This window comes from Parambassis ranga, chromosome 21 (genome assembly GCF_900634625.1).
Source record: "Parambassis ranga chromosome 21, fParRan2.1, whole genome shotgun sequence".
NCBI classification, from domain to species: Eukaryota; Metazoa; Chordata; class Actinopteri; family Ambassidae; genus Parambassis; species Parambassis ranga.
Genome location: NC_041041.1, coordinates 19,648,522 through 19,661,814, shown reverse-complemented (window position 1 = coordinate 19,661,814; position 13,293 = coordinate 19,648,522). Strand labels below are relative to the sequence as shown.

Sequence of the window (13,293 nt, the reverse complement as noted above, 5' to 3'; positions counted from 1 at the left end):
TACGACCATAGAGAAATCCAAGAACTTTCGCATTGATGCCCTGCTGGCGCATGACCTGGAGCAGAGGACCGATAGTGACAGTGCGTCCCCGGGGTTGTATTACAGCCGGAGTCCCGAGGATAGCCCCGCGTCGAACCGCGGCTCACAGACGCCCTCCCCTCATCCGAACCCAACAAACTCCTCTCCAGTCCCGTCAGGGGTCCTGCCCAAATCCCATCTCTTCAACGTGTCCCAGTCAGGATTCACTGCTTTGCATCAGGTGGGTCTCATCGGAATGCACCCGGGCTCCATATATCCTCTGGCGGCCCTTGGGGGCCAACATCCTGCCTTCATGTACCCCGGCTTCACGCACCTTGTCCATCCCTACTCGGAGCAGCTGAAAGGGGCCAACATGTCTGGATCTCTGGAGCCCTGGATCAGAGCCGGGATGATGATGCCTAGACTCGGAGACTATAGTGAGTATTATTTTTGCTATAAATAACTATGAAAAGCAAAAATGCTGCAAGTATTGTTTTACAAAATGCAAATGCAAAATTCTTTATATATGCAAATGTAAACAATATATATTTATATCTATAAATGATATATATATATATATAATATAAATTTCGAATTGTATGTAATATTGTAAATATTAACAGCTTTATTTGTGTTATTTGTCATTACAGTATATTATGCAAAAATCACATAGCTACTGTGTGTTTCTGCTACATTTCCATGTTGTGTAAACATCCTTGTGTTTTGAAAGGACTTTGACATTGAGATGCTGTCACTTAAGGACAATTTATCTCATAAAAATAACATGCAATGTTTTACGGTAAAGGTAACACCTAAAATAGACCTACCACTCAATCAACTGATAACATTTATGGTATTTTCATTAAGGTAATGGACCTCTGTGATGGTTTATTACCCCCTCAAAGGCAATCCCCTCATCATGACCTCCCATCATAGCAATAAATGTTAACACACAAAGAAACAGATGTGCAGGCAGGTTTTCCTAAGGCCTGAACAAAATTATGTTGAAACCAATTTTTTTTTTTAAAATGTTGCCTTTTCCACACGTGATGTAAAAATGATTCTGTTTTCCCTCTCAGCACCAGCTCAGGCAGGGTTAATGGGGAAGTGCCGGAGGCCCAGGACAGCTTTCACCAGTCAACAGCTGCTGGAATTGGAAAATCAATTCAAGCTCAACAAGTACTTGTCCAGACCAAAACGTTTCGAGGTGGCCACTTCCCTCATGCTGACAGAGACTCAGGTACACATTACTAACAGTAGAAATGTGCTTATTATTTTTGTTACCAAATGGCTAAAAATACATGTTTCCTGTTGTTTTTAGGTTAAGATCTGGTTCCAGAACAGACGTATGAAGTGGAAGAGAAGTCGCAAAGCTAAGGAACAAGTAACCCCAACCTCCCTGACAGACACAGAAAGAGCCGGGATGGATATGCAGACTCACAGTGGCTCTCATGGCTCCAGCCTGGAGGATGAAGATGAGATAGAGGGGGAAGATGAGGATGAAAAGGAGGAGGTTGAGGTGCTGGGGGAAGGATGTTTAGGATCAGTTGGATTCACAAGGCACACAGGAGAAGGAACAGGGAACTACAGCTCTTACTCAGAGGAGGAGATGGAGGAGGGAGGCAGAGAGACAAGAAGTGGAGTTTTCCCATAGTTATAAGCATGTTTTTATTTTCTTTATTTTATAAAATATGTAATGAAATCAGGTGCTCAAACATAAGGAAAATGGTTATATATATATATATATATATATATATATAATTTCTTTTTTCAAAGTCCCATGGGAGTCCCATGGACCAAATACAAGTTTGCAAAAGCAGATGTGCTCAAAGGGCTGGTATGATAATTACAACAAACCATGACAGTGTCATCTGTTATTTATCTGCAGTTTTATTATTGAAAAACATTAAAGCCCATGTCCCTGCTCTGTCATCTGCAATAAATCCAATTAACTATGAATGTACATGTACATGTACTTAAACTATATGGTGGATAATAGCACTTTCATGAAAGGCAGTGGACACATAAACCATTTGGAGACTGAGAGTCAGTGTTACATTACTTATACTTGCTTCCTGATCTGTTACAGAAACATAAAGAGAAATATTAGACTGAAATTGGAACTTTTCTGTTTTTAAAAAGACCTGGATTCATTTACACTTGGTTAAAGTTTCAGTGCATAGATAATGCTAATGAAAGAAAATACTACTATGACTATTATTTTGTGACTATATATATATATATATATATATATATATATATATATATATAATATATATATATATATATATATATATACTTTATTGTATATTTTATTGTATATTTAATGTTTTTTTTGTATTGAAATTGCATGTTATATTTAGTTAAAGCCACTCATGGAAGAAATGTCTGCACGTGCCCAGTATGGTGTCTAAAAAATGTACTGTTATGATTTCCTTTGCTTTGTATTTTGTAAAATGTTGTTAATATAATTTAACGTTTATAGAATTTAATATATTTCTCTTTGAATGCAGCACTAGTGGTTTTTGTAGAGCCAAATAGTTTGAAAATAAAATTGAATTCCTGACTGTGTGTTGACTTTGAAATCTGGGACTAAAAAAAGTGGACAATGATTAAAAGAATGAAGACCTGTTGTTTGTAGTACTGACCAAATTCACCTAATGGCTATACTTTCTTATTAAATTCCCTCCAGTGTTTTAAAGTACAGGTTGCAATAGCTCATTTCATCCATTGAGAGCCTGCTGACATACTGCATCATAGTTTGCTATGACAGCTGCACTGTAGCAGACAGGGAGAGGTTAGGGAGAGTTGTAAAGACACAAGATCATCGGCTGCCCTCCCCTCTCCTTGATGAACATTTACACCAAAAAGCCAAAAACATTATTAAGGACAGTTCCCACCCTGGCTCTGATCTGTTTGCCCTGTTACCCTCTGGGAGGCACTACAGGTGCACCAAGACCAAAACAAACAAAACAAAAACAACTTCTTTCCAAAAGATATAACCACCCCGAACTCCACATACACTGATTTTATTGTACAATACCACATACCCAGATGGACAATATATTTAAATTTACAACATATAACATGTGCAATATTTTTTCCCATACTTGAATACTATATATAGGCCATATTTATATTCTAAACGGATTAACGGGTTGACGGCTTTAATCTCATTGTACTTGTGTACAGTGACAATAAAAGGCATTCTATTCTGTTTGTCCCTTCTCGGTTGCCGTCGGTTCTGTGGCGACACAAACCTGTTACCCTGGAAACGTCGTGGCAAATAAACTTAGCTCATTTTGGTGGCGTTTTCATTGCTCCAGTGGAACATAAGACATAAGAGTTTATAAGGTCAAGTGTTCATCGTTTGTCGTCGAAGGTAAGTTTTTGTGTTGAGCGTTGTTTTTGTTTAACAGTAACGTTTTTAGGCGTAAGGTTTCCACTTCTGGGTTAGCTCGCTAATTTCTTGTCTAAATTTACCTTAGTCCTAAAAGTATTTTTTCAGCTTGGTCTGAGGTGTAATTAAGACAACAAGGTGAGTCTACAAGTGGGTAAATGTCTACATCTTCAACAAAGACAACACTACACAGGAATAGTTTTATACTTTTAAAAGTTTATACATTTTAATTCCTTTCTCCCGCAGTCATGCTAGCTGAGGCTCGAGACCCCCTGACGGCTACATGGAAGCCCCCCTCCCCTGGAAAGGATAACAAAGTAAAGTCTGAAAAATAACACTTTTATCATGATTGACTTGTGGCTCTATTTCTGTTTCATACGTTTTACCTGTCCTGTTCTACTTTCTGTAATGCTCACCTTGGCAGGGTCCAGGGATTCCCCAGGGCCAACAGGACAGGAAGTACCAACAACAATCAGCTGAGCAAGGAATCTGCTTCTTAGGTTTTGAAGTTAGACAGAAGCTGATCTGGGATGACTGGGTCCTTGGAGGAGAATACACAAAGACATTAGTGTTAAAGAACATTCACAACAAGCTGAGAAGGCTGCACGTGAGGTCTTTAACACTCAACAACACTCACAAATACAGTCTTAAGATGTCTTAAACTATATTGTGTACAAATATCCCATCTTTGTTTTTTCACAGACCTCCAGCATCCAAGTTTTTCTCCACTACGACTTCTTCAATAATCTCTCTCAGCCCAGGGATTTCTTTCTCAATCCCAGTCACCTTCAGACCAATCAAATGGGTAAAATGTCTAAATATTAAACAGTATTGCAGTTGGTCTAACATTGTAGACACTGGTATGAAAATACAAGTGTTCACAGGAGTTTTGGATGTGCAAGAACTTTTTTTTATGATTAAACTGCAATAGACAGCTTTATAAACACTGGAAATATGAAGGAATTTATTCATAGATTCACAGTGGGGGCTGATTTACTATACTTTTGTATACAAGAGATGCATGTATAATTAGTTCAGTGACATCTAGAAAAGGACCAGGAAACAGAAACAAATGGCATGATTATGAAATACAAAAGATATGTTTTTAAATATCATGATCTATTTCTGCTGTTTCTGTCTATTCCTGCACAGTGTGAGTATGAGGACAGCATTGAGTTCCAGAGTAAAGAGAGCAGATTTCAAGTATGCCTCCGTGCCATTATTCCCTGCCGTGCCCTGGAGCTACCCGAGTCTGTGTTGCTTCCAACCTGTGCTGTTCAACACTCCTCACATACTACCTTCCTGTTAAAAAATGCCAGGTACATATAAGTGGTGTTATGTTTCTCTATAAACATGTGTGTGTGGTTGCCATTTTTATTTGTCTTTTTTCCTTCCAAATCACTTCTTTTTCTGTTTTCCCTACTTTCTTCCCACAGTAAACTCCAGACATACTTCAAATGGGAAACTGCACTTCCATTCCAGCTGAGTCCAGAGCAAGGCCTGTTGAAACCTGGACAGGATTGTTCCATAAATGTATGCTTCCAGCCACAAGAGGCACTTTTTTACAGGCGGCTGGCTATCTGCAGGTTTGGAGAAGAAGCGGAAATGGCTGAGAGCTGCGACACTGTGCTAATACAAGCAATAGGTACTGTAACTAGTGGCAGGACAAAACCATTACCTCTGTGGGATCAGTGTCTCAACCATTACTCTTATGAGTACAATGTGTGATCTAAATCTAAATGAATATGCTTCACTTACAAAATCAAAGAATAACCAAATATTATCAGTCTGACTGCGCGGTTGGTTACATTGATAATATTTGCAAAACTGACAAAAGAAACATAATAGAGACTTTTCCTTGTAAAACTTCTTTACATATATACACGTACGGAAAGTATTCACACCCCTTTAAATGTTTCACTCTTTGTGATATTGTAGCCATTTGCTAAAATCATTTTTCTCATGTGCTCTAACATGCACTGTGAGGTCTTATACAGACAGATGTGTGTCTGTCCTAATCAAGTCCAATCAGTATCATCAGACACAGCTGGACTCAGATGAAGGTGTAGAACCATCTGAAGGATGATCAGGAGAAATGGACGCACCTGAGTTCAATATATGAGTCACAGCAAAGGCTCTGATACTTAGGACCAAGTCATATTTCACTTTTTCTTTTTTAACACATCTGCAAAAATGTCAACAATTCTGTGTTTTTCTGTCAGTATGGGGTGCTGTGTGTACATTAATGAGGAACAAAATGAACTTAAATGATTTTAGCAAATGGCTGCAATATAACAAAGAGTGAAATATTTAAGGGGGTCTGAATACTTTCTGTACCCGCTGTATGTGAACTTGCCTCATATCTTTATGGCTGAAAATAACATTATTAGTCCCACTCATTTTGCCTCCATGTGTGTTTTGCAATGTGAAAAAAGATGCATGTTCCATATTAGTTCTAGTTGCAGCCTCATGTGCAGGTGGTCTGACTGTGTGGGTATATGATGTGTAAAAAGTGACTTCTTTCCCTCTAGCCAAATACCCCTTCCTTCAGCTGAAAAATCCCATTAGCAAAGGGGTAGAAGAACACGGTTATCCAGTGCTGCACTTTGGGTCTGTGGCAGTTGGCCAGAGTGTGCAAAGGCCCATTGACATCTTCAACCCTTGTCCGGTGTGTAGTATGCAGAGATAAAAACTCCACATTGTAATTGGCCCTGTGTAACATCTTTTTTCTGCTTATCCTCTGTAGGTGTCTGTGCCTTTTTCTCTATCCCAACTATCTACTGGAATTCCCTTCTTTAGATCAGAGTTCAGCTGCGATGTCACCAGGGGTGAGTTGGCCCCTGGTGGATCACTACGGGCTATGGTCACGTATACTCCTGCTGTGGTGGATGCTGTGTCTGTCTGTGATCTGTCTCTAAAATATAGAGGAGCACTCAGCAAATCTCTGCTTAAACTCACTGGGAAATGTATAGGTAAGGTGCAAATACATCTATACAAAAGAGTCTATAACAATACGTTATAGGTATGTGTTTAAAATTTTGTCTTTGTAATTAGGTCCCAAAGTGTCCTTATCCTCCTCTGTGGTGGACTTTGGATGTGTTAAAGAAGGAGGGTCAGTTATACAGACGGTGGACCTGGTTAACTCTTCAGATGTAGAGGCAAACTACCAATGGGATATTGACTGTAGTGGGAACAGTGTGTTTTGTATCCTACCACCAAGTGGCACTGTACCCCCACATAGCCATGCTACACTGAAGGCAGTCTATAGGCCTACACAGCCTATTGCACATCATAGGAGAGTGGCATGTCTCATACTTCACTGGGTAAGAGCTGTAAATTCTATAAATCCTCACACACTGACAACATACATATAGTTAAGACTACCTATGTTTTTATCCATTCTCCTTTTTAGGACCCAGTCTTCCTCGACCTAATTGGCACTTGTCACTCAGAGCTCCAGCAACCCACCATACTAAAACCTGAACACTTGATTCTGTATAAGCTTCACTGGAACCGGAGGCAGCATTCACCACAGATGCACATTGCACAAGATCACAAGGATCAGCAGGGGTTGCACTCCCCTGCAGAGAAGGTATACCTTCAAAAAACAAGTGAAATCCTAAATCAGACTTCCTGAATAAGTATCTCATATATATATATATATATATATATATATATTCTGTGTTTTTTTTTTTTAGTCAAACCAAAAAGTGGACTGTTCTGTCATGTCCACCACTCCCATGGAGGAATTTTTTCAAACCTACTTGGAGTGCCTGGATCCTCTCTCTGTATCATCTCTACATGTATCTGTGGTTCCGAGTGTGCTACTGTTTAATCACAAAACGGCACCCTCTTCGCTGACTCCATCTGCTCTCTCACAGTCTGTCTCCATTACGAACCACAGTAGTGGAAAACTCGGGTACTTCTATGTAGCTTTTTACAATAGCAGATTTTTTTCTGTATAAAAGTAGACTTTTATTTTTGCATGTAATTGTGTTTCAGCCTGGTGTGGACTGTTTCCCAAGACTCTCCATTCTCAATCTCTCCATCATCATGTGACTTGGCTCCTCTCAAGTCCACCTCATTCAGAGTGACCTATGACCCCAAGGAGCTCAATACCCTACATGGAGCGCAACTAGAGTGCTTTGCATACTATAAGGTATTGTTGTTTGTCAAAGTAAACAATCCATTACAGTTATTACTGGAAAAAAAAGTATGTTCTTATTTAGTTTTTCTCATTTGTCTTTTCTTCCTTGTACAAGCAGTTCAATGTTTTTTTAAAGTTTTGCTACTATTCTTACTTCTGCTTTAGGAAAGTCATGATACAGGACAGCGTTTGCTTTGTCCATCCTGGTGTGTGACTGTCAGAGTCATTGGCCACTCCTTTCAGCCTGGAAAAGAACACTTTACTCCAAGCTTTACACTGAAGCCCTCTCAAGTGGTGAGAGACACGCACAGGGAAAAGTTCCCACATGAAGGTATTTTTGGTCGTGAAACCACTTAAAACCGTCTTTGTCTTGTAGGTGTTTCCTCCCCTGAGTGTTGTTTCCTACAGCACAGTGCTCTTAAAGAATAATGGAGACCTGCCCCTCTCTTTCTGCCTGGATCACAGCTCAGAGCCCAGTTCTGCAGATTCTGTGCTTATAGTGCCAAGCTGTGGTTTGATTCAGCCAGGGAATCACCAAATCCTCACCATCAGAACAATTCCTAAAGTGGACAGCCCCAAGCAGGGGTGGAGGTTACCCCTGCAGCTCAATGCAGCCAATGTAACAAAGGTACTACATCACACATGGGATATAGTGACACACAGTCAAACTGCTCTTGCTGTTTTTTTAATTTGTGAATGCTTTCTTTAGGAGCTGACGGTGATCAGTGTGCTGGATAAGCCACGTGTGTCTCTGGAAGGAGGCGGCAGTTTATATTTCCAGCCAACATTTGTCGGTTCACAAACACAGCGCACCCATCACATCCGGAACTTAAGCCGTCTGCCTATACGGTAGGATGGCTGATGTGTTGTCTAACTGTCCTGTCTGTTTTCTGATATTTTTTGCTGTCTGGACTTATCTTCGCATCATTAATCTTGTCTGCAGCTGCCCTTTTGTTCTTTACTACAGATTTCAATGGAGCATTCCAGAGCCAGACCAGGAGCTCATTGCTGTTGAGCCAGATGCTGGTGAACTGTATCACAATGAGAGCTCAGTGAGAGACTGATAGATTCACACATACCCTCTAACGTCATTATTGTAGACTGATATCTGATATGTTTTGTTTACCTCTTTTACAGGTCCAGACATGGTACTTCCGTCCACAAGCTGAGAAAACATATACACTCACATCCACTCTTACCTTCTGGCCAAGCCAGACCGATGGCTCTAACAAGTTACACCAAACCCTTGAAGTGGTGGGAATGGGTGTCAAGGGCTCCATAGAGGTGGGATTGTGTCATTTTTTAACATATTGTTTGATTTAACATAACTGAATAAGCCTAATCAAAGTTTGTGCTATTTTTTTGCTATTTATTCCTAGACAGAGAAAGCAGTCCTGGATGTAGGAGAGACCCTGCTAGGAAGCTGTCAGTCAATTGAGATTCCTCTGGTGAACAACAGTCCCTGTTCTGTGTCCTTTTGTCTGTCTGTACAGCAGAGATTCCTAGACAATGAACCTACTTGTGACCCTAAAACTGAGCCAAGTGGTAATGTATTTTATGGCCCTCTCATTCATAGTTAATGTACATGTGTAATTTTTAGCAAACATCTGATAGTAAGGTAAATAAGTCGTTTTTAGCATTGGAGACTAAGTCCACTATATACTGATTAGCCCTGCAGCTGGACCTTGACAAGGGAATCATCCCTTCACATTCCACAATGCAACTCCGATCCACTGTCAGACCGTTGAGACAAGCCCAGTACCACTGGACCGTCAGCTACCAGACACTTAATGGCAGTGGTAAACTGGAAACATTACACATGCTTACACCTAATTTTACTCTACAATTTCATTTTCAGCTCTTCTCACTCCTCTTTTTCTTTGTCTCTGTCTTGGTTTAGTGTCATCCCCTCCTCAGGCATTGTGCGATGTGCGAGCTAAGGGCGTGTTTCCCACCCTACAAGTGATTGACATTTGCGGTGGTGGTGGTGTGAGCTGGCTCAGCAAGGTGCAACTGTGGAAACTCTTTTCTGTGGACAGCCTCAACAAGCGTTTACTGTGTAACCCCTCCTCTGCAGAACTCACATTTAAAATCCCCACCAGACACAGGTTAGAGGTTGAAGTAAATGCCTTGAATTTTGCTTTGACACCAAATTTTCTACTTTAAATATAGTAAAATAACAAACAACTTTTTCCTGTCTCTAGCTTGTCCAATTCTCCATCCATCTTCACCAAAGTCATGTTGGATTTCAACTTTAGTTCTGCTGCCATAAATTCAGGCGCCTCAAATTTTGTGTTGATGTTTCACAACCCAGGTTCTGTCCCTGTAGAGTGGTATGTAAACAACAGATATTTGAAAATACAGTTATCAGACCAGGTTGGTATATACAACATTTGACATTCTACTGATTGTTTTATTGTTTTATCTTCTTATTCTGGTTGTCTTCTTAGGGCATTCTTGTTTCCTGAGGACCAAAAAATAGAGTTAGAGTACTGGGCAGTGACGGGAGAATTCAGCAGCACAGAGCTGCACCAGATGAAGGTCAGGCAATATAAGTGTTAGCAAAAAAATAATTCAAGATTCATTTAAGAACATACAACATACAACTGTTTCATCCTAATAACAGGTTCAGGACAACCAGCTGTTCAGCGTTTCCCCTCGTTCTGGTACTTTGCTCCATGGCCAGAAGAGGGCAGTACACTTCAGCTACAGGTCAGAGCATTACATGGTGTGCACAGGATTATGTAAAAGTCAAAACATTTTCTATTATTGTAGATTTGAAATGTGTTTTATTTGTCTTTGTCCTTCCCAGACATGACTTTGCTGGAACACATCGGTTTCCTGTTGTGTTCAAACTCTCCCATGGCAGAGAGATATTGGTGAGGTTTAAACTTTTACATTCAACTGTGTCAAAGCTCTAATTTCCAGTTCTTTCTGTTAAGAGTTTAACATTTTGTAAATGGGATCTTTCCTTGTGTGCAGCTGAACTTCCAAGGGGTGACCGTGGAGAGAGAAACCCCATATCTCCACTTTGCTTCCAGTCGGCACCTGTTCACCTCTGTATTTATTGGGGACTACAGTCCTCCAAAGCAGGTGTGCGTCGTGGATTCTCAAACATTTCACATTTCACAGGAACACATCTCTTCATTTGTGTATGTAAAATAATGCATGCCTGCAACACAGATGTATGAATTACACAACGGCAGTGCGGTGCCAGTCCATTATGAAGTGGACACAGCTGTCCTGTCACAGCTCCAGGAGGACAACTTCAACCATCCAGTGCTATGTTGCCTCAATCCAGAAGGAGAAGTCCTTCCTGGGAAGACAACCACGTTGGAATGGATCTTCTCTCCACTGGAGGCTAAGATGTACCAAGTATGGATGTGTGCCTTATTCTCTCCCTAACATTGTCCAGCTTTATACTGTGGCACAATAGTGTTGGTACACAAAGCTAATTAGTTCAGGCTGTTCCTGAATGTTCTAAATCTCAAGCCATGTTTTTTGTTTGCCTCACCAGATAGATGTTCCAATCATCATTCAGAATGGGGACTCCATGGTTGTGAAGTTTGAGGGATGTGGGCTCAATACTCCGACACTGGACTCTTCAGTTCTACTGACATGCAGAGATAGTAAGACTTCAGTGTCCTGTGTTCAGAGGGGGCCCTTCCCAGGACAGGTGAGAACATTCAGGAGTAGATTAGTGTGAACAGTAGACAGAGCTCTTTTTCTGTTGAAGATCAATGAAATTATATTTTAACTGTAATCTAAGGTAATTCTGTCTGACCTATTGTGTGAGGCTTCATCTCAGTGCGCATGTGTTTGTAGGTATTGTTCCTGTCTGAGGACAGTGTCTGTCTAGGGGACGTACCTGTGGGTTTCAAGACTTCAAAAATCTTTTTCCTCACCAATGTGTCCTTCACCGAAACTATCCACTATACATGGGACCTGCCTCAGCAGAGCAATCAGGTACAGAAAGTAAATCCTGCTGTTTTGATGGTCACGTTCTGTGCATCCATGACCTGTATGTCTTACTGACTTACTAACATAGGTTGATTCCTGACTAGCTTATACATGTGTTTTGCCAGGTGGCGCAAATCCACCCAGAACGCGGTCGCCTTTGTCCTGGAGAGTGCAGTGCTTGTTTCCTTATCTTCACTTCTACTGACTACCCCACCAGTTACCAGCTTGATCTCACGTGTCAGGTACCACAGCAAAGCCGGTGTCGATTTAAAGCAGACTTCTTTGAGTAATAACACGCTATTGATCAGATTTCAATTACATCACATCAAATTATGTTGTTGCCCTCTCCTTTGTTCTCCAGGTTACTCTGGAAGCTGCACTCATTCAATACTATCACCTTTTGCAGCGCTGGGAAGAAGAGAACGAGCAGCAACAAGCTGAATTTACCCTCTCGGGCGAAAGAGTTACAGAGAGGCAACAAGTTTTGGTAGATAATGTCTTTGGAGACATATTCTCAAGTTATAAACATATATTCTTTTTTACCATCTCCCTTTTTTGCTTTGATACAGGAACCTCTAGCAGCTCGTTCTGCAACAAAAGTGCTACCGCTCAGGAATTACAAGGTATATTAACTAATAGAAATGTGAATATTTGAGAGCATGACTGCATGTTTATGTGTGGCTCTCTCCTTCCCCCTCCAGACTCTTCCCCCTATCTGTGCCAGTAGCAGTGGTGACGCAGTGGGCAGTATATGTACCAAAATAACAAGAGCTGAGAGGCGGATGCGGAAGGAAGCAGCCAAAAAATGCAGACCTGAACCTCCCCAACCTGCTGTGCTGCATCTTGGGGTCACAGCACAGTCCCATGGGCTTCGAGAGTACATGACATACTTTCCTGACCAATTCAATAAGAATTATAAGTAAGTCTTTAACAGTAGAACATGCAAAATCCAGACTAGGTAGAAGATTTGGAGTTCTTGTCCCTTTGAAAAATGGAGATGAGACGACTATGGATGTTTCTTCTGCTGCCTTTTCAGATACCTCCAGTCAGATAAGACACAACCACTTCTGTCTGCATCAACACCTGCTCCTGAGAAAGATATCCTTGTGCACATACTCGACTCTTTACTGGGGTAACACCAAGACTTTACAGCTAAGAGCATTGTAACAAGACATGTACTGCATGTTTTTTGTGTGCTTATGTGTATTTCTCCCCCGCTGTCTTCTCAGGAACATACTTGATGATTCAGCCTTCGTCCAGTCTCTGTGTCACATCTCGTCTTCTCCTCCTCCTCCTACACCCTACGTTGTGCCCGCTGAGATAACTGAACGTGTTTTGATGAACACCCTTCAGAACCTGATGACAGAAGCTGTCAGAGGAGAGTTTGTCCTAACAGAGCAACCCCGCTCCCTCACCTTGCCACCTGTTTCTACCAGGAAAATAGACACAACCACAGTAGCTTCTTTAGACTAGTTTTACATTGGACAAAACAATTATATGAAGCAGTTAACATTGTGACTAATGCTAGAAATAGAAGAACATGCAAAGCCACAGCCGAGAAGACCTAGAAGGGTGAAAGTAAGGCACGGATTTAAGTGTCATCGTACCTCCCCAACAACATCCCAAACGTTTGTCTTCCTCTGCAGCTTTTTGAAGTCCATATTATTATATGATCGTATTTGTTTGGACGTGTTTGGGAACCAAGAACACTACTCACTGTGGAACTGACATCTACATTATTAAATTTTGACATTCTGAGAATAGTTGA

The 13,293-nt window shown here is 40.9% G+C and overlaps 2 protein-coding genes across 3 annotated transcripts; both read left to right on the top strand.

Moving 5' to 3' along the window:
* The first annotated feature begins 328 nt into the window (after nucleotides 1–328).
* On the top strand, nucleotides 329–1,722 carry LOC114426620 (motor neuron and pancreas homeobox protein 1-like). The gene is made up of 3 exons (XM_028394138.1): nucleotides 329–455; nucleotides 1,098–1,258; nucleotides 1,340–1,722. Exons 1-3 carry the CDS (start codon nucleotides 332–334, stop codon nucleotides 1,670–1,672), a joined length of 618 nt encoding a protein of 205 aa, XP_028249939.1. The 5' UTR covers nucleotides 329–331; the 3' UTR covers nucleotides 1,673–1,722.
* A 1,537-nt stretch (nucleotides 1,723–3,259) lies between these two features.
* cfap65 (cilia and flagella associated protein 65) lies at nucleotides 3,260–13,202 on the top strand. 2 transcript variants are annotated; one of them, XM_028394450.1, is made up of 34 exons: nucleotides 3,260–3,400; nucleotides 3,665–3,735; nucleotides 3,843–4,030; nucleotides 4,121–4,223; nucleotides 4,571–4,737; nucleotides 4,855–5,063; nucleotides 5,950–6,086; nucleotides 6,165–6,390; nucleotides 6,473–6,741; nucleotides 6,831–7,010; nucleotides 7,117–7,337; nucleotides 7,421–7,577; nucleotides 7,731–7,859; nucleotides 7,942–8,193; nucleotides 8,278–8,414; nucleotides 8,533–8,617; nucleotides 8,703–8,849; nucleotides 8,945–9,110; nucleotides 9,236–9,364; nucleotides 9,466–9,673; nucleotides 9,770–9,898; nucleotides 10,016–10,106; nucleotides 10,192–10,277; nucleotides 10,378–10,444; nucleotides 10,548–10,658; nucleotides 10,749–10,940; nucleotides 11,083–11,241; nucleotides 11,391–11,531; nucleotides 11,651–11,767; nucleotides 11,887–12,012; nucleotides 12,095–12,148; nucleotides 12,227–12,444; nucleotides 12,562–12,657; nucleotides 12,755–13,202. In XM_028394450.1, the coding sequence occupies exons 2-34, from the start codon at nucleotides 3,667–3,669 to the stop codon at nucleotides 12,996–12,998; spliced, it is 5,010 nt and encodes a 1,669-aa protein (XP_028250251.1). In that variant the 5' UTR covers nucleotides 3,260–3,400; nucleotides 3,665–3,666; the 3' UTR covers nucleotides 12,999–13,202. The 2 variants fall into 2 exon arrangements, with proteins under 2 accessions (XP_028250251.1, XP_028250250.1); XM_028394449.1 differs by having other exon boundaries at nucleotides 8,275–8,414.
* Nucleotides 13,203–13,293: the final 91 nt, after the last annotated feature.

Coding starts and splice junctions, on each gene's coding strand:
- cfap65 (XM_028394449.1), top strand. CDS start 3,667: ATGCTAGCTGAGGCTCGAGACCCCCTGACGGCTACATGGAAGCCCCCC. Junction 9,111..9,235: donor CCCTAAAACTGAGCCAAGTG/GTAATGTATTTT, acceptor TATACTGATTAG/CCCTGCAGCTGGACCTTGAC. Junction 10,941..11,082: donor TGGAGGCTAAGATGTACCAA/GTATGGATGTGT, acceptor TTGCCTCACCAG/ATAGATGTTCCAATCATCAT.
- LOC114426620 (XM_028394138.1), top strand. CDS start 332: ATGTACCCCGGCTTCACGCACCTTGTCCATCCCTACTCGGAGCAGCTG. Junction 456..1,097: donor GCCTAGACTCGGAGACTATA/GTGAGTATTATT, acceptor TTTCCCTCTCAG/CACCAGCTCAGGCAGGGTTA. Junction 1,259..1,339: donor TCATGCTGACAGAGACTCAG/GTACACATTACT, acceptor TGTTGTTTTTAG/GTTAAGATCTGGTTCCAGAA.